General features: G+C 36.9%; 1 protein-coding gene and 2 non-coding genes across 3 annotated transcripts; 2 read left to right on the top strand and 1 right to left on the bottom strand.

Annotated features, from left to right (window-relative positions):
* Positions 1–1,234: 1,234 nt before the first annotated feature.
* On the top strand, positions 1,235–21,155 carry LOC121415103. The gene is made up of 2 exons (XM_041608199.1): positions 1,235–2,658; positions 17,578–21,155. Exons 1-2 carry the CDS (start codon positions 2,184–2,186, stop codon positions 17,703–17,705), a joined length of 603 nt encoding a protein of 200 aa, XP_041464133.1. The 5' UTR covers positions 1,235–2,183; the 3' UTR covers positions 17,706–21,155.
* Positions 8,242–8,313, bottom strand: TRNAF-AAA. The gene has a single exon. It is a non-coding gene; the product is annotated as a tRNA-Phe (tRNA).
* On the top strand, positions 8,540–8,611 carry TRNAF-AAA. Its single transcript has one exon. It is a non-coding gene; the product is annotated as a tRNA-Phe (tRNA).
* Positions 21,156–23,252: the final 2,097 nt, after the last annotated feature.

A 23,252-nucleotide genomic window follows, 5' to 3' on the forward strand; every position in this document is an offset into this window, starting at 1 on the left:
CTGTTAACACTAGGTTTTAAGAGCTCACCAGTGGCGTACCTAGGATTTTCCACAAGGGGGGGGGGGCAAATTCGTCCGCCCAAAAATTTGACAAGCAAAAAAAAAGGCCATCGGGGGGGGGGGGGCAGTGATACGTCCTTTGCATGGGTTGTGACTCGCCAGGGGTGGCAGACTGCCCCCCCGTGGGTACGCTAGTGGAGTTCACCCTCTCTAAACTATACCACACAGCTTTCATAGAGGCGTGTCCTTTTCAAATCACCATCCCAAAGTATAATACGTTGAATTGAGAATGTCTTTTATTCCTGATATTTGCTGGAAAATCGTCAAAATTTGGGAAATAAGAATATAGATCTACAAGTATATTAAGAAATCATTTGAAATATGTTCTAGGTATGAGACACATATAAATTATTTTCCTCCCTAGGGGCTTGGATTTCTTCAATTTATTTTTTTTTCATTAACGTGATTTCTTCGCCCCTCGTCTTGGGCACCCATGATGAAAACTCCTGGCTATACCTTAATAGTTGACGAAAACATAAAGATTGGAAAATGTGAGACGAGAGAGGGAAAAACAAGACGAGGACAAATCAAAAGAAGGAAGAAGAGAAGAAGAAAAAGACGAAAAAGAAGTAGAAGGAGAGAAGAAGAGGAGGGAGACAAATGAGGAGAAGGAGGAGGAAGAGAAGAAGGAGGAGGAGGAGGAGGAATAGAAGTAGAAAAAGAAGAAGAAAAAGAAGACGAAGGATAAGAAGAAGATGAAGAAGAAGAAGGAGGAGGAGGAGGAGGAGGAAGAGAAGAAGGAGGAAGAGAAGTAGAAGAAGAAGGAGAAAGAAGAAGTACAAATTGACCATAATCTGATAATGAATATATCTAAAGAAGGGAAGACATTGACATAAATAAAGAATGAGATAGAGAGAAAGTAATGTCAAATCAAGTGAAAAGAGGAGCAAGGAGAATTACGGTATGGACCGAAAGTAAGTGAGAGGAGATAGAGATGACGAATAGAAGGGAGAGCGACATTGTCGGTGATCGGTGACGAAGAGGTCTGGCACGCGAGTATTGATATAGCACACCGAAACGATCGAACCGATTGGTGAAAGGTTGTCAGAAGGGCGTGGCCACACGAGACGCTGATTCATGCGATTGGCTGGAAGTGTGACGAATGATACGCCTCGTTGCTGATTGACAGTTCCGCTAAACAAGACACGATTGGCTGAATACCGTGAGATGCGAAGGCAGACTGATCCATTCAGTCGGGAGGGGGACGTCTAATCGAAATACCTCGATGTTCTGGATCGCTTCCATTTACGCAGTGCATCGTGTTGGCGGAGAAACCGTCGTAATTTCCTCCTCGAACGTGATAAATTACCCATTTCGGTTTGGTTGATAACCGCGGTCTGGATATACAAAGCAATAATTATTATCAATGGACTATGACTGGCTGGCTACACGGAGGAGACCAATTCCCACCTTAGAACATTAACCTATTAACATAATTGCTGGTAGAAATGTTCTTCTTTGAAAGCAATTCAGGTTTCCAAGAGAATAAAATACACCACCACAGGAGAAGTTGAAACATATTGGAGTTGCTCATTTTAGGAACATGCCATCGATTGTCTCATCTCAGGACGAAAGCTTCTTGGTATCCTGGGCCATTATAGGAACACCGATACTGCCAGAATAGATATGGAATAACCAATGAAACTGGAAACGATTAAAACCTTTTCTTGAAATTTAATGCATTTCTTATTGCTTGATGCTTCGCCTAATTGGTCGGGTCAGTAACCCGTAACGCAATTCAACTTTCTGTGAATTGCACTCCTCCGATTCTTCATCAAATTCAAGAAGCTTTTAAAATCAACCGATGTTGTTCCACCACCTCTTGAGTTCCACAGTATCATCAAACCAATGGCCAGGAGCATCACTTTATAAAGGCCCTAAAGCAAAGAACCAACATTACCTGAGCATCGCTTTTGAATCCCATTATTGACTTTGATTATTTGAGTTTCGTCTGACTACTAGTCGTTGACAAACACACCAACAAGTGGAACGCTACTTATTGTTTCTTCCCTACGTCAATATTATCGTGTGGAATAGGTCGTAAAACGGAAAGGAACACTTTCTCTTCCAAAAGGTGGAAATATTTCGCTACCCATAAATTATAAGTATCCTCGGAGTAAAAAATGAATCCTGTAGCTAGCATACAGAGTATATTTCCTTTGGTTATTTTATCGATATTTGGGTCGTTCGCGCTGTCGCAGCAGGCGGATACGTCGAGGCAAACGAGGCACGCGAGGGGTACTGCGGGGGACACCGAGTTGGAGAAGTTACAGCTCACCGAGGAAGAACTCTTGCAGGACCTCGAAGACCTCCACCGCCTCGTTCGGCGAGGAACCGAGGACTTGACCAGCCTTAATTGCCCTCCGTGTGAGAGGCTCCACTGTAGCCCCAAGAAGGCATCCAAGCTCAACTGCAAGGGCGAGATCACGTTGGGAGTGTGTAACTGTTGCCCGAGATGCGCCAAAGTTGAAGGGGAGAGCTGCGGAGGCAAGTGGGATTATCTGGGACGGTGTGAGTCGGGATCAGAATGCGTGCCAGACACCAGTACAGCAATACAGATCCATAGTCAGCCTCAGGGAGTATGCAGAAGAAGATTAAGTGAGTATATTATCTACCAATTGAATAAATGAATAAACAAACCAGAACGTGACAACTTTGAATGTTAAATTGATTTAAAAAAATATATATACATAATAATTTTGTTTGAATCACAAGAAGATAATTGTACGCAATAAATAATTTGGGTCAAGCAGGAGGGTGAGATTGGTTAACATATTTTCGTCGAATAAATGTGCTCCAGAAATAAAGCACTAACGTAACTCAGTACACACAGAACTGGGGTTTGGTAAACGGGGGCTGCATGGGGCGACTGGTCCCAAAAGTTTTATCACCAATAAAAAAAACAGTAAAGGAGAGGAAAAAGAGTGCAATGTACTACCATTTCCCCCATTATTAGGTAAAATTCTATCACGAAATTAATTTTCATTTCAAACAGACTAGAAGTTGTGCTCGCTCGCGACTTTTTATAAATTGTTGACCCATATAATTGTCGTGCCCTCCCCCTAAAAAGCCACTGCTACACATGTTATAAACTACATATCATATCCAGGATTGTCACGGGGGGGGCACTGGCTGGCTTTGCCCTCCCCGGATCCGACAGTGATCATATCCACCAAGGAGTAAAATTGTAAAAAAAAGCTAAGTTGCATTTACACCCCCCCAAAAAATCGGCCCCCATGGCGTCAATAAGAAAGAGGGGGGGGGGTGAATGGAATGATGATCCTTTTTTTGGTATGTGAAAAAGTGAGCCCCACTGGTAGTTACAGAATCCGCCCCTACAACATGGACAAGATACTACAATATAATCTACTGGTGGCCTGTAGACACAGGGTTTTAGAGCTGTTCAAAACTTTATACAACCTTACAGTATAGTTCTTTAACATTTTTAAACAACATTGTTTAATTTATTGAGATTCAAATATTGAAAGTTACAATTTGTTCTTATTTTAAAGATTTTAAATTCTTGTTTAAACCAACAACCGCTATAGGGTCATAGAGTAAACAGCGCTGTATAAACAATTTAAACAACTTTTGTAGGGTCCATTATAGTACGTAGCGTTGTATAAAAATTAAACAACGTTCTTATACTGTGGAATTTAGAAAGGTTATTATCAGCACCATTTTGTTTCTTCTACACAGCCAATACGTTATTTATTTATTTTTGTTTGTATAACGCCGTTTACTATATTATTTCAACAGTTTAAACTAGGCAATGTATAACAACAAAGTTTAATTTTCAATGCCTAATTCTCAATGTATTAAACATGTTTAAACTTTTAAACAACTACTGTAAAACTCGTATAGTACACAACGTGTTCACCGTGTAATGAGTTAAATAGATCATAGGGGATTAATATCTCTCATGGTTATCAAGGTCATTGAATCGTCCCCCTTAATAGTTTCCCTTGGTTTCGCTGTAAAAGACATGCCAATCATCTAGAAGCCATTTGATCATAATAATTCTAATATAATTTTAAGAAATCTTACTATTTCTTTTTCTTGATTAAGTGGAGTTACAAAAAAAAGAAATGTATACTCGGGTTTAACACTTTCATTCCGGAAATAATGGGTTATCAGTATAACATGAATGGCTCAATTCATGCAGGTTATTGGAATCATATATCGACCATCATCAGCTTATTTTATTTAATGTTTTCCAGTGAAAATTAGTTATATAAGGATAATTTCAAGGGCGCAGCTGTATTCCTTGCTATTAATAACAGTAATCATCATGGTTATGGTGTTTTATTGAGCCACTTATGCGGTTACAAGATAGTACATGCCATGTCTTTCAATATCTTTCTCGGTAACAACCTAATTATCAGTGTGGTTAAATGGATTGAACATTACTTTCCTCTGTGTTGTTAAGTGATGCGGTTAAAAACAACGCTTCAAATTTTTTATTTTCTTTGCACTCATTAATATCGATTATGAAATGTGATACCGATGTCTGACCCGCATGAAAATACGATTCTTCGGGCCTTGCAAGATGATATTGTTCTCTGACTTTTCCTTCTAATTATTTTGGACATGCTAAGAATTTCTTTAGTCTAAATGAATTTTATTGAAATAATGTAATGAATATAATGAAATAAAGAAAATTTCCCCATTTCGTTTACGTGTATATTTCTTTATACATTCTCAAACGTTTACCGATATTGTGTTTAAACATCTTTCTAAGGTTTATTGCTTAAAATAACATCATCGTGTAAATTTTACTTAATGTTATGTGAAAAAATACTTTTAATTTCACCTAAACTTTTATTATATATAAAATTTAATTTTCCCTTTTGATTGTTTCATAGATTCATCAGCCCATGTAGATTGGTAAAAATAATTGAGAGATTTGGGTATTGAATGTATTCTATATACACTCTGAAAAAGGTTTACCCAATTTGTGTAAAATGGGACATGCATGTTTGTTGGGTAAAAAGATATTTTTTAAATTTTACGCAATGTTGCGTAGAACATGGAATTGGGTAAAGTTTCACTCAGTATTTTTAGAGTGTATATAGGCTATACATAGTGAGTAATATGGATTAAAATGTCATCTGGTTGAAAAAAATCTAAGTTTGAAATAAGCCTTATTATTACCTAATAATAACTAAGACCGCACAAAATATTCATTCGAAATACAACAAGGAGTACAGAATGGAGAATGTAAATAATTATTAGCATGTGCATGAATGAACAAAATAGTTGAAATTGGCCCAGCTGATCAACGAATATCGATGATGTATTTTCGTCATACCTACATGCATACGTGTTTGCCCTGGATAAAGTGTACATTTCTCACCAAACATTTGCAAACTCTAATTATGTCACTGCTTGTCAAATATTAGACCTTTTTCATTCATATGTCATAGTATGTGACTGTGAGGATGACTTCAAAATAGAAAGTACGTAGTTTACATTGATGACGTCATCAACACTCGCTTTCAAACTATTGTTGTAGTTTTTAACATAATGATCAGTATCACAGACCCGCTGCATTTCACAAATCAATGTGATTTTTTTATCATTATTTTTTTTTTATTTTAGGTATTATGCTTACATGTTTCCTTGATGTTATGATGGGGATTGGATTGGATCGGGGAATGGTAGTCATGGTAATATTAATGAGATTGACAAAAATATACGCTACGTAGAGCACTGTGGCCCAGTGGATTAGTCTTCTGACTTTGAAATAGAGGGTCGTGGGTTTGAATCCCAGCCATGGCGTACTTTTCTTCAGCAAGAAATTTATCCACATTTTGCCGCACTGGCCCAGGTGAGGTAAGTGGGTACCCGGCAGGATTAATTCCTTGAATGCATGAGCGCTGAAGGCAGCTCGAGATAAAGCCGGGGTAATAATAATAACAACGCGCCTCGGAATAGAATATTTCTAGATAGATGGCACTATAAATGCCTATTATTATTACCTCATAGTCTTATCAAAATGAATGTAGGCTAAACATACAGCAAACAATTTTTTTCATCTTCCTTTTAATTATCAATGTTACAGCAAAAGTGAAATCAATTGATCATTAAATCAACAATTGATTTTTTTTCAATGTTCGTTCAGTGAATGAATGTATGAATGAATGAATGAATCATTATTATCAATCAATCAATCGATCGATCAATCAGTCAATGTGGAGCGTTGTGGTCCAGTGGATTAGTCTCCGGACTTTGAAACAGAAGGTTCGAATCCCAGCCATGGCATAATTTCCTTCAGCAAGAAATTTATCCACATTGTGCTGCACTCAACCCAGGTGAGGTGAATGGGTACCTGGCAGGAATTCATTCCTTGAAATGCGTGTGCGCTGTATTCTTTGTATTTACGGCTGCCAAGCTACAGCTGGTGGGTTAATAACCAAGCCCTTTGGAAGCGCATGGAGACATTATTCATAATTGTGATATGCGCTATACAAGAACTGTTTATTATTACTATTATTATTATTATCGAAGTAATAGCTGAAATTATATTTTTCAATCCGAGGATCCTTATTATGTGGCGCAGCGCGTTGTAACCGAAGGGAAAGGGTGCTATATCAAATGACCTTTGGATTGGATATGGAAGAGGGTGAACGACTACTGAAATATGAAATTCATAGATTCAAAATAAGTCAAATTACAAATGCACTCTGTATGATATGTTCTAAACGTTAACGACTCTTCATCCATATTTACACCTATCCCTTTTAGTAGTTTTGTATCTGTGTAAGCCGCCGAGAATTGGATGCGTTATTTTCATTGAAAAAAGGTTCCACGTCTACTTCCATTACGTTTTTTCTTGTACTATTTCGGCCTAGTAAACCCAGTTAGTAGGGCACGACCCGAAAATAGCTTTAATAACCCCAGTTTTTATCAGAATTAGTCGATTCGCACGCGCAGTAGGTTACACAAATTTGATTTAGGTGGCTTGCGCTCTGCCCAAAATATACGTCATTGTCACGATCTACTTTTCCTTTATGACATCATACTGATCAGTATGACATCACAACGTAGCGAAATAATATGGTCCGCAAACAATGAAAGGGATTGGTGTGTTGAATCTTGATATTTCTTTCGTCATCTTTCGACGTGTCACACACACACAGAACAAAAGGTCAAGCGCGAATTGATTTGATCAGGGAAGATGCAAACTTAATTTGGAAGAGAATTATGGCATTTGTACGTGTGCGGTCTGATAATGCTCCTGCTCTTTGCGTATCCCCCCTCCCCTCCCCTCTCTGGCTTCCCCCTCCCCCTTTATCTCCCCTCTCAATATTTCTCTCCCTGGTATCATTTGATGTCGGTGATGCCGTCCTTTCATCAGAATTCATCACCGCTGTCTCCTCCTACCTTTCTCTCCAAATTCGATTATAAAAGACACCCCATCCACCCACGTCCACGCCTCTTTCCCTCCTCTTCTAATTGTTCATGAAAACATCCTAGATCTCTTAATACTGCTTTCAAACCAATCAAATTACTACTATAAAATTTTTAGTCTTTTGACAGCTACAGGCTGCATATTTTATAGCAATCTCATGATTCTAATCGACTCTTCTAATACGTTCGTTCTCCTATGAACGTTATTTCTTCATGAAATTTCTTTGATTTTTTAATGGCTACCTCGCAACATAGCTTTTGGAATACTATTCTTAAAGCATAGTTTTCGCACGGAATCCATCATTAATGCACATTAACATGAAAGACTGTCTGTACCACGACATTATATTGATCGTATTATTGTTTAACATCCTAAATGTGTATTGAACTGATGTTGCTGTCCGAAATTACAATAGTTCAGTATATACCGTTGCGTTCGCTAATAAGAGTAAAACTTCTTAATTTCGCAAAATACCAAGCAATGGAAAGACTCGTGACTCTTCTTTACCTCTTTTTCATACGATCTCAGAGTATCATCATTTTCAATGCCAACACATCTATACGTCCAACCACACCCCTTCTGTATGTATGTATGTATATATATATATATATATATATATATATATATATATATATATATATATATATATATATATATATATATATATATAGTAAAGAAATGGATGAAGAGAACAATGGTAGACGTAGCTTAAATCAAGGTTCCCCAGAGCTATCTACCCTTTGGAAAAATTGGTTATGCCGAAAAAATGTCTCTGCCGGGAATCGAACCCGGGCCCCCAGCTTTTTACGCCGGTGCCTTAACCACTAGACCACAGAGACGGGCTAGTGGCTAGGCCGACCGAGATCCGATTGACCGTCAGAAAGACAGATTTTCGACACTATACCAATTACCTTTGTCGGGTGAAAGTGGGTTTTGAACAATGACAAGCCGTCATGCCTCAGCTTCCCACCTTCCCACCTTCACCCGACAAAGGTAATTGGTATAGTGTCGAAAATCTGTCTTTCTGACGGTCAATCGGATCTCGGTCGGCCTAGCCACTATCCCGTCTCTGTGGTCTAGTGGTTAAGGCACCGGCGTAAAAAGCTGGGGGCCCGGGTTCGATTCCCGGCAGAGACATTGTTTTCGGCATAACCAATTTTTCCAAAGGGTAGATAGCTCTGGGGATTCTTGATTTAAGCTACGTCTACCATTGTTCTCTTCATCCATTTCTTTACAATATTTAAATAAAAGAGTTGCCAAAGCTGTTGTACATGTATAGCTTCACACATTTATATATATATATAAATATATATATCAGGAATGCGAAACAAATTCACGAGTAATGCAGTTTTTTAAATGCCAACAATTAAGTTCTTTTATTCACTCTCCAAATTTTCGGTAGACCTCTACCTTCTTCAGGGAAGATTCGTGAATTGTGACAAGTTTGAATGACACAGTTGTTTTTATTAAAGCGCAGCATGCGCGATCTCAGCGGGACAAGGGTAACAGCTGCTAGGTGCGCAAAATGCTGTTATTAATGTATATTGCGCGCTTTTGGGTAAAATATCATTAATGACGTAAGTTACGTAATATACGTAATAATAAAAGAATATGATTTAAGTTTTGTAACAATGAAGAGATTTCGTAATAATAAGAGTGTCTAGCGAGTCTTCCCTGAAGAAGGTAGAGGTCTACCGAAAATTTGGAGAGTGAATAAAAGAACTTAATTGTTGGCATTACAAAAACTGCATTACTCGTGAATTTGTTTCGCATTCCTGATGTCTTAATATTGCCAATACGTGGAAAACCAAGATGCTTATATATATATATATATATATATATATATATATATATATATATACATACATATATGTGGGTGTGTGTGTGTGAGGGTGTGTGTGTGTATGTGTGTATGAAATTATACGTGTACAACACCTTTGGCACTCTTTTATTTTAAATATTTTGTGACAGAAATGGATGAATAGAACAATGGTAGGCGTAGCTTAAATCAACGTTCCCCAGAGCTATCTGCCCTTTGGAAAAATTGGCAATGCCGAAAAAATGTCTCTGCCGGGAATCGAACCCGGGCCCCCAGCTTTGAACGCCGGTGCCTTAACCACTAGACTACAGAGATGGGTTAGTGGCTAGGGCGACCCCGATCCGATTGACCGTCAGATTGACAGATTTTCGACACTATACCAATTATAATTTCCTTTGTCGGGTGTAGGTGGGTTTTGAACAATGTCAATCTGACGGTCAATCGGATCGGTCAATCATTACCTTCCTTAAAAAAAGGCTGTTGACTATAATGAACATTATATTGTTTAAACATGGACCTAGTAAGTCCATTGTTTAAACAAGTGTATACAATCTCAAACAACAAAGTTTATTTTTTCATAAGTAATTATCAATAAATGACTACCGTAAGGTTCATGTAATGAATAGCGTTATAAAATTTAAAACAGCTTATTTCGTCCAATAAAACCACGCCCTCCCTCTTCCACCCACCCCTTCATCACCTTATATGATTCAATATCATTTTATATCAGACAATGAAGCAGACAACTTCTTGAATATTGTACACGGTGGAGCGAGGGAGGGAAAATATGCATTTTCCTTACAAACAAATCAATGAAAATCGATAAGTGCTAAAAAGAAAAAAAAATCACGTATGACTGGAATACTTGAGCAGAAAGGGCTAATCGACCATCACCTCTCCCTCCATTCTGTCGCTTTAAAAATAACGTTCAGCTCTAAACGACAGATATTTCGGCAATCGATAACATTAAAACCATTTCCCGCCTTATTCCAGACTTTCAGAAGAAGGGCCGCTATGATGTTATTCGGATAAGATGAAATAAATCAACTCATGCGTGCGAATGGACAATTCTAGCGACTCCTGTCGGGAAAAGCTCACGCTTCCCGATAAATAGGCGTAAAAATGGGTTGGGGTCCGTATTCAGTTTAGCTTGTTAGCTTATGAAATCCCAATTTAAATTGTGGCAGATACTATTCCGTGTATATAGAACAAATAATTATATTTAGCAGTTGTGCTTCCAAAATGATAGAAAATCTATTTGGCTGTTCACATTCCAGTAATTTAAAGTGCATAAACATGATACTAATATTGATTCAGTTTCATTGTTGCATACAAATTACAATTTGTGCACTGACATGAGGATAATAAATCATGTGTATACTTATATACTACAACACAGTTAATATGGTTACAAAATCACGTTCAGTGACGTATATGAGCCAAAGATTTCGAGGAGCGAAATATGACGTATCGGGCAAATTTTATTTTTAAGAAAGTTATACGAGCGAACGAAGCGATTATATATCACAATCCACCCTTCCCTTTCCCTATATCTTCCTTTTTTGAGGGGGGGGGGGGAAGCGCCCTCCCATCCATACACCACTATTAGTGTTCTCAGCAACCCATTTGACATGTTATATCCCAACTGCTAGTGAGTAGATTAATGAAATTATATATATCCTTGATTGTTTTCGTATAAGGGTCATTAGACTGATATCATAGTTCATTGACTGACCTTAAAGAGGAAGAATCCTAATTAATGGATCTACCCGACACACAATGCAGGAAATAATTCAATTACTCTCAATGCTAATGCTATAAATGGAGGTACACAATGTACGTGTACGTAAACATAATTATAATAGAAAATAACAACAAACTTGACTCGGTGCATGACCCGGGAAGCGGTGGTGCTAGGGGTGCTGATTTTTTGACATTGATATATATTTTTATGATGTTGACTTGTTATGATTGTATTTATTTGATTTATATTTTGTTGAAAATGAAATAAATGAAATGAAATAAATGAAATGAAATGAGTTAGCACCCCTAAGATTTTTTCAGGGGGTGTTGCGTATGTTATTCAACATATAGAGCACTCCCAGAAAATCAGGCTGAGAAGTAAAAAAAAGGGAGTTTATTGTTCCCAAATGACGGAGATTTGGGAGCCATAACCTTTATTTATTTATATATTTATTTATTTATTTATTCATTTATTTATTTATCTATTTATTTATTTATTCATTTAATTATCAATTAACTAATTTATTCATTCATTTATTTATTTAGATAATTAATTAATTAGTTTATTTATTCATTCATTCATTTATTTTATTTATTTGTTTATTCATTAATTTATTATTATTTTTATTTTTATGTTTTTATTTTTTTGCTTGTACTTCTTTTCTGACACAACTTCCTGAACAAAAACCTCAGCATCCCCTATTCCAAAAATCGTTCCCAGCGAGAGCCCTGGCTCAGTGTACGCCTTATATGCCTGAGGATGCGCTTCTTCACCGATTCTGATAGCTGCTACCTCTTCAGAAGTTTCAGTATGAATCGAAGCAAAAAAAAACACCCCCAAAACAACCAAAAAATACAAACAGCAGTACCATCACAACAAATTCAAACAGAGCGAACTGAACAAATTACATGTAGCTTGATAAAGGGTTGGTCTCGGTTACACTTCGTAATTCCGAAGGTTCGTCATTCCGAAGGTTCTTTATTCCGCAAGTTCGTAATTCCGAAACACGTAAATTGCCTATACCTCGACGTTCGTTAATCCTAAAACGTAAAAGGGTTCGTTAATCCGAACATTTGTGGCGTTATTCCGAAAAGGAAATAAGGTTCGTTGTTCCGAAGGTTCGTTAGTCCGAAAACGAAATACGGTTAGTTAATCATTTAGTTTTCGGACGAACGAACCTTCGGAATTACGAACCCCATTTCTTTTTCGGATTAACGAACCTTCGGAATTACGAACCTTCGGAAATACGAACCTTCGGAATAACGAACCTTCGGAATATCCGAACCTTCGGAATAACGAAGCTTCGGAATTACGAATGTATGCGTGATAAAGAGATGTGCGGTTGTCAAATATGTTGTCAAGTCAGTTAGATTATCTGAAGGCAACAATTAATAATTATATTAAAAATGGGAAATTGTGCTTCGGTTGACGGTGACGTTATTGGCATCGAAGAGAGAAAAGAAATCCTAATAATCATTGTTCTCCATCTAAAAAATCCATTTCCAAGAAACTGTGGACAACACCGTCCCCCTTTGGCACAATATAGCTGATCATGATGGGGACTTAGGGCATTGTTGCCCCCACCAAGGGCGTCGGATAGAGGACTATCTATTGCGGGTTTTTTTCGGGGGGTGCAACGATGGATGTCCCCCTTAATATTGGATAATTCTCAACGCTGACGCCCATGGCCCCATCCCTCCCCTTTCTACAATGTTGGTCATAATGAGAAAGTGTTAGACATACCTGTATTTAAAGAAAGAGAGTGATGAGGGGATTGGAAGTAGGGGGTTGGAGTTTCTTTTTCCCCATTTTTGTAAAGGAATTGTAGATTATTTTTTAGGGGTACCATAACCGGGACAGTTGATCGTCTAATTCTGAGCTGACGAAAAAAATGCATTACGTCGTTTTCATGGATGACTCTGTTATTTGATTCACCGATTTTCGACAAAGACTGCTTTATCATGAAGGGCTTTTGACAATAGATTCTCTACGTTCCAGAAAGAGTCTACGTATAGTGTTGCGAAAACTTCGTATGAATGAGGAAATATTCATTTATTCTCGTCGACTGATTACGGAAACGGAATAAATCGTTCAAGAATACCCCCTCCGACAGGAAATACAGAAATAAGTCATTATTGAATAAGCTATTTCCTTTGCAACGGAACCTATATAGAATGCCAATTAATGTATTAGGAGGCCAACATATTCGTCAAAAAATATTTCACAAAGTTGTTTTAAAATCATTATCAAAGAAGTCTTAAGGCTTGGGTGCCATAATGTATGTCACCACTGTGCCCATAATTGTAGTTAGAATATCTGACAATGTTATGGATAAATTATGATGATAGTGATGATAATTACAACAACTATTTGTTTAATCGTGTATATGGTAATAATGATAATGGGGTTTTATCGGCATATTTTCATTCCACCCCATGAAGACTCAATTATTTCCTCATATTCCAAATATTCGTTATTCATTCGTTTATTTCAGTTCGTTTTTTTTTCTGCAAGAGTATAAATACCATTAGGCCCAATGCTTCCAAATGACAATATTCGATGTGAGTAAACAATTTGTGCAATGATGGAAGTTTTCTTTTGTTTTGGTATTTGCACTGACCCCACAACACAACCCAAAAAGAAACATTTCCCGCTTAAAATGTTGCCCCGGTCTATCGTCTGCTGATAGATTACTCTCAAACCAAACCATGCAGATTGTTGAAATGCATTTTACCTGATGTTGTGTGACATAATTCGGGCGCCATTTATAAAGTGATGTCTGTACGCAGAAACCCATTCGCTGGTTGTTGTCCCGTTTTTAAACGTTTAAGAATAAGCACTTTAAAAGAAGTATAGTGGGATGGAGAGAGAGGGGGGAATAAGAATGGATGCCTTGAAAAACAAGAACACGCATATTAAGCCGGCGCGGAATTGCCTCAAAGGAGATCTAGGTTTCCGTCACATCCATCTTCTTCTCATCTTCGGTTGTAACCTTGGATATTTTCCCCCCTCAACTTCCTTTACTTATTTTGATTCTTATTCTTGACTATTTGTCTCTGTATTTCTTGTCATATTTCGAATATGATTTGGAGTTGCTTCATTAGCGATTAATTGATATCATCTCTGTGTGTACCGCACTAGAGGTGGCTATATAGCATATTTTCTGGCTGCTATAGATGGCCATTGCATTTTGATTATAAGTTATTGCTAACATTTAAATTATTCTACTATCATGTAATTGTCAAAATTTGTAATTCTATCATTTATTTTTGTATCTTTTTATATGCAATATTATTACTGTGATTCATGAATTGAAATTATTAATTAATGCAGGAATATCTGATAACCCCCCCCCCAAAAAAAAAAAAAATGCGACTCCGGTAAGCATAAAGAGAAACCAGATGATATTGTCACTTATCATTGATTTGAAGTCTAAAGCTGTTGATTAAAGAGGAAGATCACCCTGAGGAAAACTTTGTTGCAAAAATAGCAAAAAAAAAAGGAAATAACATTGAAGAAGGTTTGAGGAAAATCCGTTAAAGAGTAAGAAAGTTTTGGATTTGTGACGTCATAAACGAGCAGCTGCCCCATGTGTTATGTCATATAAAATGCACGAATGTCAAATTTTGTGTGGTTCCTGATGACTTAATTTTGTTTTCTATTCGCGATCGGGTATATGAAATGATTTGTCTATTGATATACAAAAGGTACAGTGAAAACCATTTTCAATTTTCTGAGAAAATGACATTTCATTAATTTTTTACCATTCGCTATGTAGGAATACTGCTCGCATATGACGTCACAAAACAAATAATTGAAATTCTAATAATTTTTAAATTATTTTATGAATTTTTCTAAAACCTTCGGCAATATTTTAGATTATTTTTTGTCTGGTATTTTTACAATAAACTTTTTGTCAGGGTGACTTCCCCTTTAACGCCGTATAACTGTCATTGACTGGCCAAATTTAAATAAGTCTAAAAAAAAATCATAAACGTAAACTAAGTGAATGAATGGAATGAATTTAATAATAATTTTAGAATCGTAAACTTTTGCATCAAAGTAAATAAAGAATGAGCAGGAATAAAAAAATATTTAAAAAGAAAAAAATCTTTTTGTGTATAGAGTCTATCTGTCTAGAATATTCGCGTCATTTTTCTTCACTTTTGCGGGAAATCGGCTGGAGATCAAAGGCTTGTAAAACAATAAATAAATCAACAAATGGCAATCATATCGTGACCTATTAACCTCGGCTGGCATCAGATAGTGACGTATGGGAGATATACATGTCTCGCACGCGACTGTTTATATCAACTTCCACGATCCCCAGGTCTGGGAGGATCCTCCGTCGGGATTGATTGGGGGTAATAGCTTGTGAAATGATAGGAGTGAGGTAACGGAGGAGCAGGGGTGGGGGAGCGGGGGGGGGGGGGACGGGTTCGGAAGGAGGAAGAGAGAAGATCAGATACAATGGGTATTTCTTCTTTTTTCGATCCCTTCCCCCACCAGTTACGCCTCAAATATGAAGAAAGATATTTCCTAAAGCTATATTATTACGTCCAATTGTAACTTTTCCTGTAAGATCTTCATGATTTTTGGTCTATAAATAGGTGTTTGAAAGTTGTTGTTGTTGTCGTTATCACTATTATTGTTATTGTTGTTGTTATCAATATCATAATGTCATTATTGTTAAACATTTTTATGATTGTCTATTTTTGTACAAAGCATTAACCATGGAAAATGGAGAATATACATTTCGAATTTTCTGATGTCAGATGTCTCGTTTCAGTAAATTAAACTTAGCAGATTTATTGAATAAATCGACAAATTTACCTTAACTCTCTTACACTAAACACATAAATGGGAAGATAATGATAAAAAAAGAAGAAGGGGAAGGGGGGGGGGGGGGGAATAGTGGAAAATAAATTTCCTTCTGTTCACAAAAATTGTAAACTCCCGCAAATACGATGTGCTATATCTAATGGATGTTGTGGAAATGGAATGATTTATAGCAAGTACATGTAGGTCAGTTATATAGGTCAATTTAGGAAAAACCAGATAGAGAAATCGAAATAAGGCAGTTTTGAAACAGAGAGTGCCCGAAATGATCAGGTATATAATATATCCAAAGTGGTTCACACGAAAGAGTTGATTGATAATGAAAGGTATCAACAAAATTAAATTGTTTATTGTGTATTAAAGAAAGGATATCAAAATTAATTTTCAAGTTATTTCTCTATCTTCACATGAATACATTTAGTTGAAGTAATAATCAGACACAATAAATTATGATTATCACCACAATCATGTACCCCGCTGTCTTTATCTGTTCTGTTCATCATGGATTGATTGACCTTTTTTATTATTATGTTTTTATTAAAAATCATCAAGAATTACAATATTTACATTTGATTTGGCTTTGTAATTGCAAAAATGATTTTTGTATATATAGTTAACATAATTATTAATCCAACTTAATCTGATCTTTACGCTAATGTCCCAAAAACATATGCAGCGTGCAAAATGAGTCTTTAAATGGACGGCAAATGGAGAATTGCTTTCCTTGTTGTCACAAGTATGTAGCAACCAAACAAATATGCTCAAATATGTCATAATAAAATTGTATGAAAGTTATAAATTGTTTTGAATTGGGAGGGGTTAGAAAAATCAAATTGATGATTGAAGATAGTTATAGCGTGTTTATAGCACGCGCCCTTTACTCAAGATTTGTTTTGTAGGTTAATAGCTCTTTCTCTTTTTAGAATGGAAACACTTTCAATAAATTGAAAGGAGGAAGTTTGAATAGCTTGATGAACGGTTTATATTGACTAATTTGACTGACCGCTGATATGTAAAGGTTGGATATAATTTATTTGATTGACTTTGGTCACACCTTTTAGCGTTATGATAAATCAGGAAAATTGTGACATTTACCTTTGACATTTTGCGCTCATCTCGATTGAAATGAATATCAGAATAACACATTTTTTTCTCTCTCACACTCCTCTCCCCTTCCCTCTTTCTCTCTACCTTAATACCTTCAATTTCATTTCCGCACTGTTTTTTTCTCCCCCCTCCACTTATCATTTTCTTTGACTTTTCTCCTTGACAAGTCTCTCTTTCTTTCTTTCTTTCTTTCTTTCGTTCGTTCTTTCTTTCTTTCTTTCTTTCTTTCTTTCTTTCTTCCTTCCTCTCTTTTTGCCTTTCTTTTTTTAATTCTTTCTTTCTTCCCTCCTTCCTTTCTTTCTTTCTGTCTTCCTTCCTTTCTTCCTTCTTTTGTTTCTTACTATTTTCTTCCATTCATTTTTTTCTTTTTTCTCTCTCCTTTATTCCTACCATTCTTTCTTTCTCTCTTCCTTCCTTTCTTTCTTTCTTTCTTTCTTTCCTTCCTTCCTTCCTTCATCCTTTCACTCTTTATTCTCTCTCTCTCACTCTCCCCTCCCCATCTCTGTCATTTCTTCCCCTTCCCCATATCTCTCGTCCCCCCTCTCCTCTCCCTTCTTCCCCCTCTCTCTCTCTCTACCCCCTCCCCTCTGACAGGTGTACCCAGTGAAGCCCAGGGTGACTGGAGTCATGACCAACCCCCTCCCGGCCCACCAACATGTCAACCAAAATGCACACCAGAATACTGCAGAACCAACTCTAAAGCCATATGCTCTGCAACGTAAGTGATCGAATTTAAATTCACCCTGTCAATAAGTTTGCTTTAATTCAAAAAATTTTCTTTCGAGAAAATATATTGGTGGAGACTTGATAAAAATACATCATTGTAGAGATGTGAAAAAATACATTGTGACGTCATGCGAGAAGCTACCCCGACGTACATGTATATCATGTGATAAACATTTCATAAATTATTTTTTGTTAATGGAACATGATAAATGAAAATATTTTTTGAATGATAATTATTAATTATACTTCTGTATTAGAGCGCTTACAGTGACGTCGTTATGTTGTATTAAGCGCTATATAAAAAGCATATTATTATATTTTTTATTAGAACGGGATATGAAATTATGTTTCTGATCATAATGTATCTACCGCACAAATAAAATAAAATATGTTAAAGTCACATATTTAGTTCAGTTGTTATTGTTACGACTTACAACTCTATTGGTCACTGTTCTTAGCGGTCAGTCATTAATCCACTAATAGCTCACCGCATGCTGCGTTCTATAAGTCGTCGAAAAGTTGTCACTATATGACTGTACACTTCAATTCTGAATAAAATGTCAGTGGCCTTTAAAGGTGATGAAAATTGGGTCAACATTTTACATCTTCCAAACATACCTCAGTTGATTGATAAATGTTCTATACTTAAGTTTTAGATTAAGTTTGACTCGACCGAAATGAATATCGCGAATGATTAATGCTAAAGAAAGATTATGTGTTTGTGTGTGTATTTGTTTTATTTCCATTTATGCATTCACAATACATTGCCTAAAATGTTAACATTGTTTGCAATATACAAAATTATCCATAATGTATACAATATAATCATATCACATAATTAATAAATAATTCACTTGTTAATAATAAAAAAAGAACATCGACCAATGAACGCAGGAGACCGCCATCGTAAGCGGTTAAGCTTGAAATTGATGGCGGCCTCTTAAAGACATTTCGGTTTAGAATAAGAAGAAAACCAACCCCAATTGCTTAAATTTATTATGACTGTTTGTTTTGATAGGCCTACTTATTTTGCTGCTTTTGGGTATAACGTATACATGATAAAGAAGTGAATATATCATTTTGTGTTTTAATCATGGGTGATACAGGCCTTCAGCGATAATTAATTTCCACCTTAAACTGTTCCTTGTCCCATATCGTTAAAAAAGTTTTATCAAGCAGATCTTAAATGGTCGAATACAAATTATGTCTACACGCGGTTCAGCTATTAAAGACAAATTGTTATGACATACTTATTCAATTATCGGTGTAAACCTTATACAATATTTTTTGCCTGGATTCGCTTTCACATCTCCGGGTCAGCAGGGAGATGTGAATTTTCGTCCACTGTTCTATTTCTAGTGGATGACTCGAATTAGGATAGCTAGAAATAGAACATACAAAAGTGCTAATGGGGTCACCAAAACATCCCATTCTCGGTTATATACAATACACGGTTGGACTATACGTTATGTGAACGATTCAAGTCGAATTCGATTTTCTTATAGTGCTTGTATAGTGTAAGCGAAGACTGAATAACAGCTACTATGCAGTGTTCTAGGATCACTGATCTGATACAAATCTAGTATTTTTTGGAACTTTTAGTTGAGTATATTCTGCTAACATGACTGCTGGTCACAGTCATTTAGGTCTGTTAACATCCTGACAGGAACTTTCAGTCTTGGACATTATTTTATTCATATGTGCATTGTTCTCGACTGTTTTAACTGAAATATTTTATCAGCCAATGACACGCCAAGATTTCAATAACTTAAAAAAACCCCAGAATTTAAGTAAGTTAACTTTAGCAATCACTAATTTAAAACCTTTTGTGGTGCGTTAATTCATGACCTTTATTCCTTTAAGTTTTTTTCTTCTTTCCTTCAATTGGAGTCCCGAAGGGGGTCCCACAGTGTGCCCCTTTGTCCCCTTAGATACGACACTGCTTAGATCTTGTCATTATATTACTTGATGCCCCCGCGGGCAATTAAGACAACCAAAAACACCCAAAACCATAAAACACCGATTGTTTAATTTCGTCCATTGTTCAAAACTTATTTTCGAATCGTATTTCATCCTACTAGTCTTATACTCGGGTCTGGATTATTTTGGATTTTTACATTTTATACAGGCCTACATCAGAGACAGCATTATTAATTATCTTACCTCCCCCCCCCTTCCCCCACATCTCTCCTTGTAAGAAATGCCAATAATCATGTTCACAAAAAGGCGCTGAATCTTTCGTCACAAGATGATTATGCCGATATAAGTCGACCATGATTCATGATGGGATATCTCTTGTAACATAATATAGGCAACAAAGCGAAGAGAAGCATGACTTGCAATTGACAAGGCTTGTTTGTTGGCAAAGATACGTGTCTTTGTCAATCAGGCTTATTCGACCCATCATGTGCGCCAACCAACACCCGGGTCTATGAGGTCAATGATGACTTCAAATGAGTCTAATAAGCTTTTAATTTCGCCTTCACGAGGTCCATGAACATGTATATGATAATTGACTCATTACCGTTGTATTGATGCATTCAGTTTAGCAGATTATCCTATTTTATTTGTAATCCGAAATATCCGGATTAAGCATCTCATTAGCGAGTAATAGGGCGTTGGCTATTGACTGTTAACTCCATGTGAATTGACAGCCACACGGCTCCCCCGTCAATCGTGTTTATGGTTTGGCCCAGGCCCGTTCCCGCCAAGATCTGTCAGCGACTCCCAGGTCGTCTGCTTGTGGAAATGTAGTCCCACGCGGTGCTAAATTTGTAAGTAATTGTGCTGGATATACCGACAGACAGTTGAATTCACGGGGCAGGAAATGGCGCTAATGCCGCTCGTGTCGCGGAGGATTTGTATGAAGATTTCCCGACCACGCTTCCAATTGTTTCGACAGATTATCATTTGGGGAATTGTCTGACAAAGTGGAAATGAAACTTGATTCAAAGTGTATGTGATTCATCCTCTCATTTGCCATCACTTACTGTCTTATAAATGAACCACATTACAAAAAGTACATCTTAACAAGTAAAGGCAAATCTATAGGCCAATGCAACGCATCGCTCACAAAATGTATAATGTGCCTATGTTCTGAAAACCACTTTCGACAGTTTCGCAATTAATTTATCATTTATATAGATTTAAAGACTTTTCTTCTCTTCAGTATAGGCTAGACTTTATCATTATTACTTGCTTTGTTGGACGATGATACTGGCCTGGCGTTTCCCGCATGAACAAAGTGCCATATTTCCCGAGGTCGTTTCGTTTTTGTGCATTTGTCATGTGTTTTCAGAATATTGAATACAAAATATTTAAAAGGGGGTCATTAAATAACCGAAAGAAATCGAAGCTGAAAACACGATGATTGTCCATGAGATTAAGATAAAAACATAGATTCAAAATTTCCAACCTCAAAACTACTATTATCATGAGAATGCGATCTCAGGTAGATAGCAATGTATAGCCTTCACTCGAAGTACCAAGAAGATCACCTTGCGAGCATCTGTCAGAAGGGATATTGTCTCTCTGATTTGTTTTATTTTGTTCGTTTGCTGTTTTGTGTGTATTTTTTTTTTTTTTGGGGGGGGGGGCACTAGCGTACCTACGGGGGCAGACTGCCCCCTGACGAGTCATAACCCATGCAAGGGACATATCCCTGCCCCCCCTCCTGACGAGAAGTTGAAGACTTTTTTGGGGTCAATTTTTTTGCGCACGATTTTGCCCCCCCCCCGTGGAAAATCCTAGGTACGCTACGGGGGGGGGGGGTGGATGTATACTCTTAGAAAAAAGGAAAAAAAAAAAATTGGAACCCCCCCGTATTTTGGAATCTTCGAGAAAAGAACCTGTGTTCTAAACAGCCACTTTTGAAACCTTTGAAGGTTTTAAATACGGCAGAAGTTATTGAACCCTCTAAGAACCCTTTTTCAATTGGTGTAACATGTCATCCGTTATTCTAGGTCCATGTAAAAGGGGCAAAATGCCATAGTGGTATTAAGACCCCACCCCCTCCGACTTCATTAGTTCTAAATGGTTAATGACCGAGGTTAATAAGGACTGCTCGGTGTGCCAAGTACCATCGTGCCGATTCGTCACCTATTGTCAAAAGTGGAGAGAGAACCAAACAATAGACTGTGCTTTGTCTGAATTATTTTATAAAGAAGGCACAAAAATGGACATGGATGACGATAATGATGTGAAATTGGGTACAAATTTCCGATAATCTAAGCCAATCTCTGTAGGTGGTATACTCTAGGAGCATACTTAGTTCATGTGGTAAAAGCGAATTCACCTTTTAAATCGTGAAGATGTTGCATGAGAAAATCATTTGCATTACTGGAAGCCCCCCCCCCAAAAAAAGGGGGTATTTATATGCCCCCTTTCTCTTGAACCCAAAAAGGGGGTATTTATATCCCCCCCTTTCTCTTGAACCAGTCTATTTCCTGCATTTCTTGTGTTCTACGTAACAGGTAGAGGTTAAACTCTCATTTGAGACGAATTGAATATCACCGTTTCCCTTTCTACAAAATATTGTGTACTCAAAGTTCGGACCATTGCTGCCATGACCATAGTTGGTAGACATTATAAAGCACCATCTCTACAAAACTACTACAGGATAAAGCGAATTGACAGTTTAAATCTTGGGAGGTGTGGAGATTAATATCTGCGTTACTTGAAGCTCCCCCCCCCCCCGAAGAAAAATATCAGAAACAAAAACAACAGCAATTACACCCCCTTTCCCCTTCAATTTATCTTTCTCTGCATTTCTTGCTTTGTATTACTCAATATTACTTTGTATTATGTTTTGAATGGAAATTGAACAAAGAATTGAATTTAATTGAATTGCTTTCTCATGTGTTTTAGGTCTACAGAATTACGAAACCTATAGGAATGAAATATAACTGTTTCCTTTCCACGAATAGTAAGTACAAAGGCTCTGATCACTACTGACCATTACCAATATAGGGTTTACCACAAAGGTTCAGTAAAATAAGATCGTTTTCAAGGTGGTCGACATTATCATAAAGGACCATACCGAGTCCATGTACATCTTTAGAATAAAGCGAATTTACAGTTTGAAGGTGTGGATAGGAGCCATTGTGTTATAAGCTCATAAATGAATGAATGGATAAAATGAATGAATGAATAAATAAATAAACAAAGAAAGAAAGAAAGAAAAATGAAAGAAAGAAATATAAATGAATAAATAAATAAATTAATACTTTTCTCTTGACCCCTCTGCCTATTACGACTGTCTTGCTCTCTTTTGTGTTCTAAAACAGGTAGAGAGATTACGAAATTCGGACGATATAAATGTAATTACTTCTCTTTCTGCGAATAAAAGAACGCACTAAAAGCGATGATCACTGCTTTGGCCATAACCAATATAATTCACCACAAGAGTTCAAGAGAATGAGATCGCTCTAATTTCTTGATATCACTTTCTGTGTACCTGTCATTTATGTTACATTACAGGCCTTCATCAGACATATTCCCTGAAAGACAATGATGGAATAGTTTACTTCAATTAGGTGATATTC

This window comes from Lytechinus variegatus, chromosome 5 (assembly GCF_018143015.1).
Source record: "Lytechinus variegatus isolate NC3 chromosome 5, Lvar_3.0, whole genome shotgun sequence".
NCBI lineage: Eukaryota > Metazoa > Echinodermata > Echinoidea > Temnopleuroida > Toxopneustidae > Lytechinus > Lytechinus variegatus.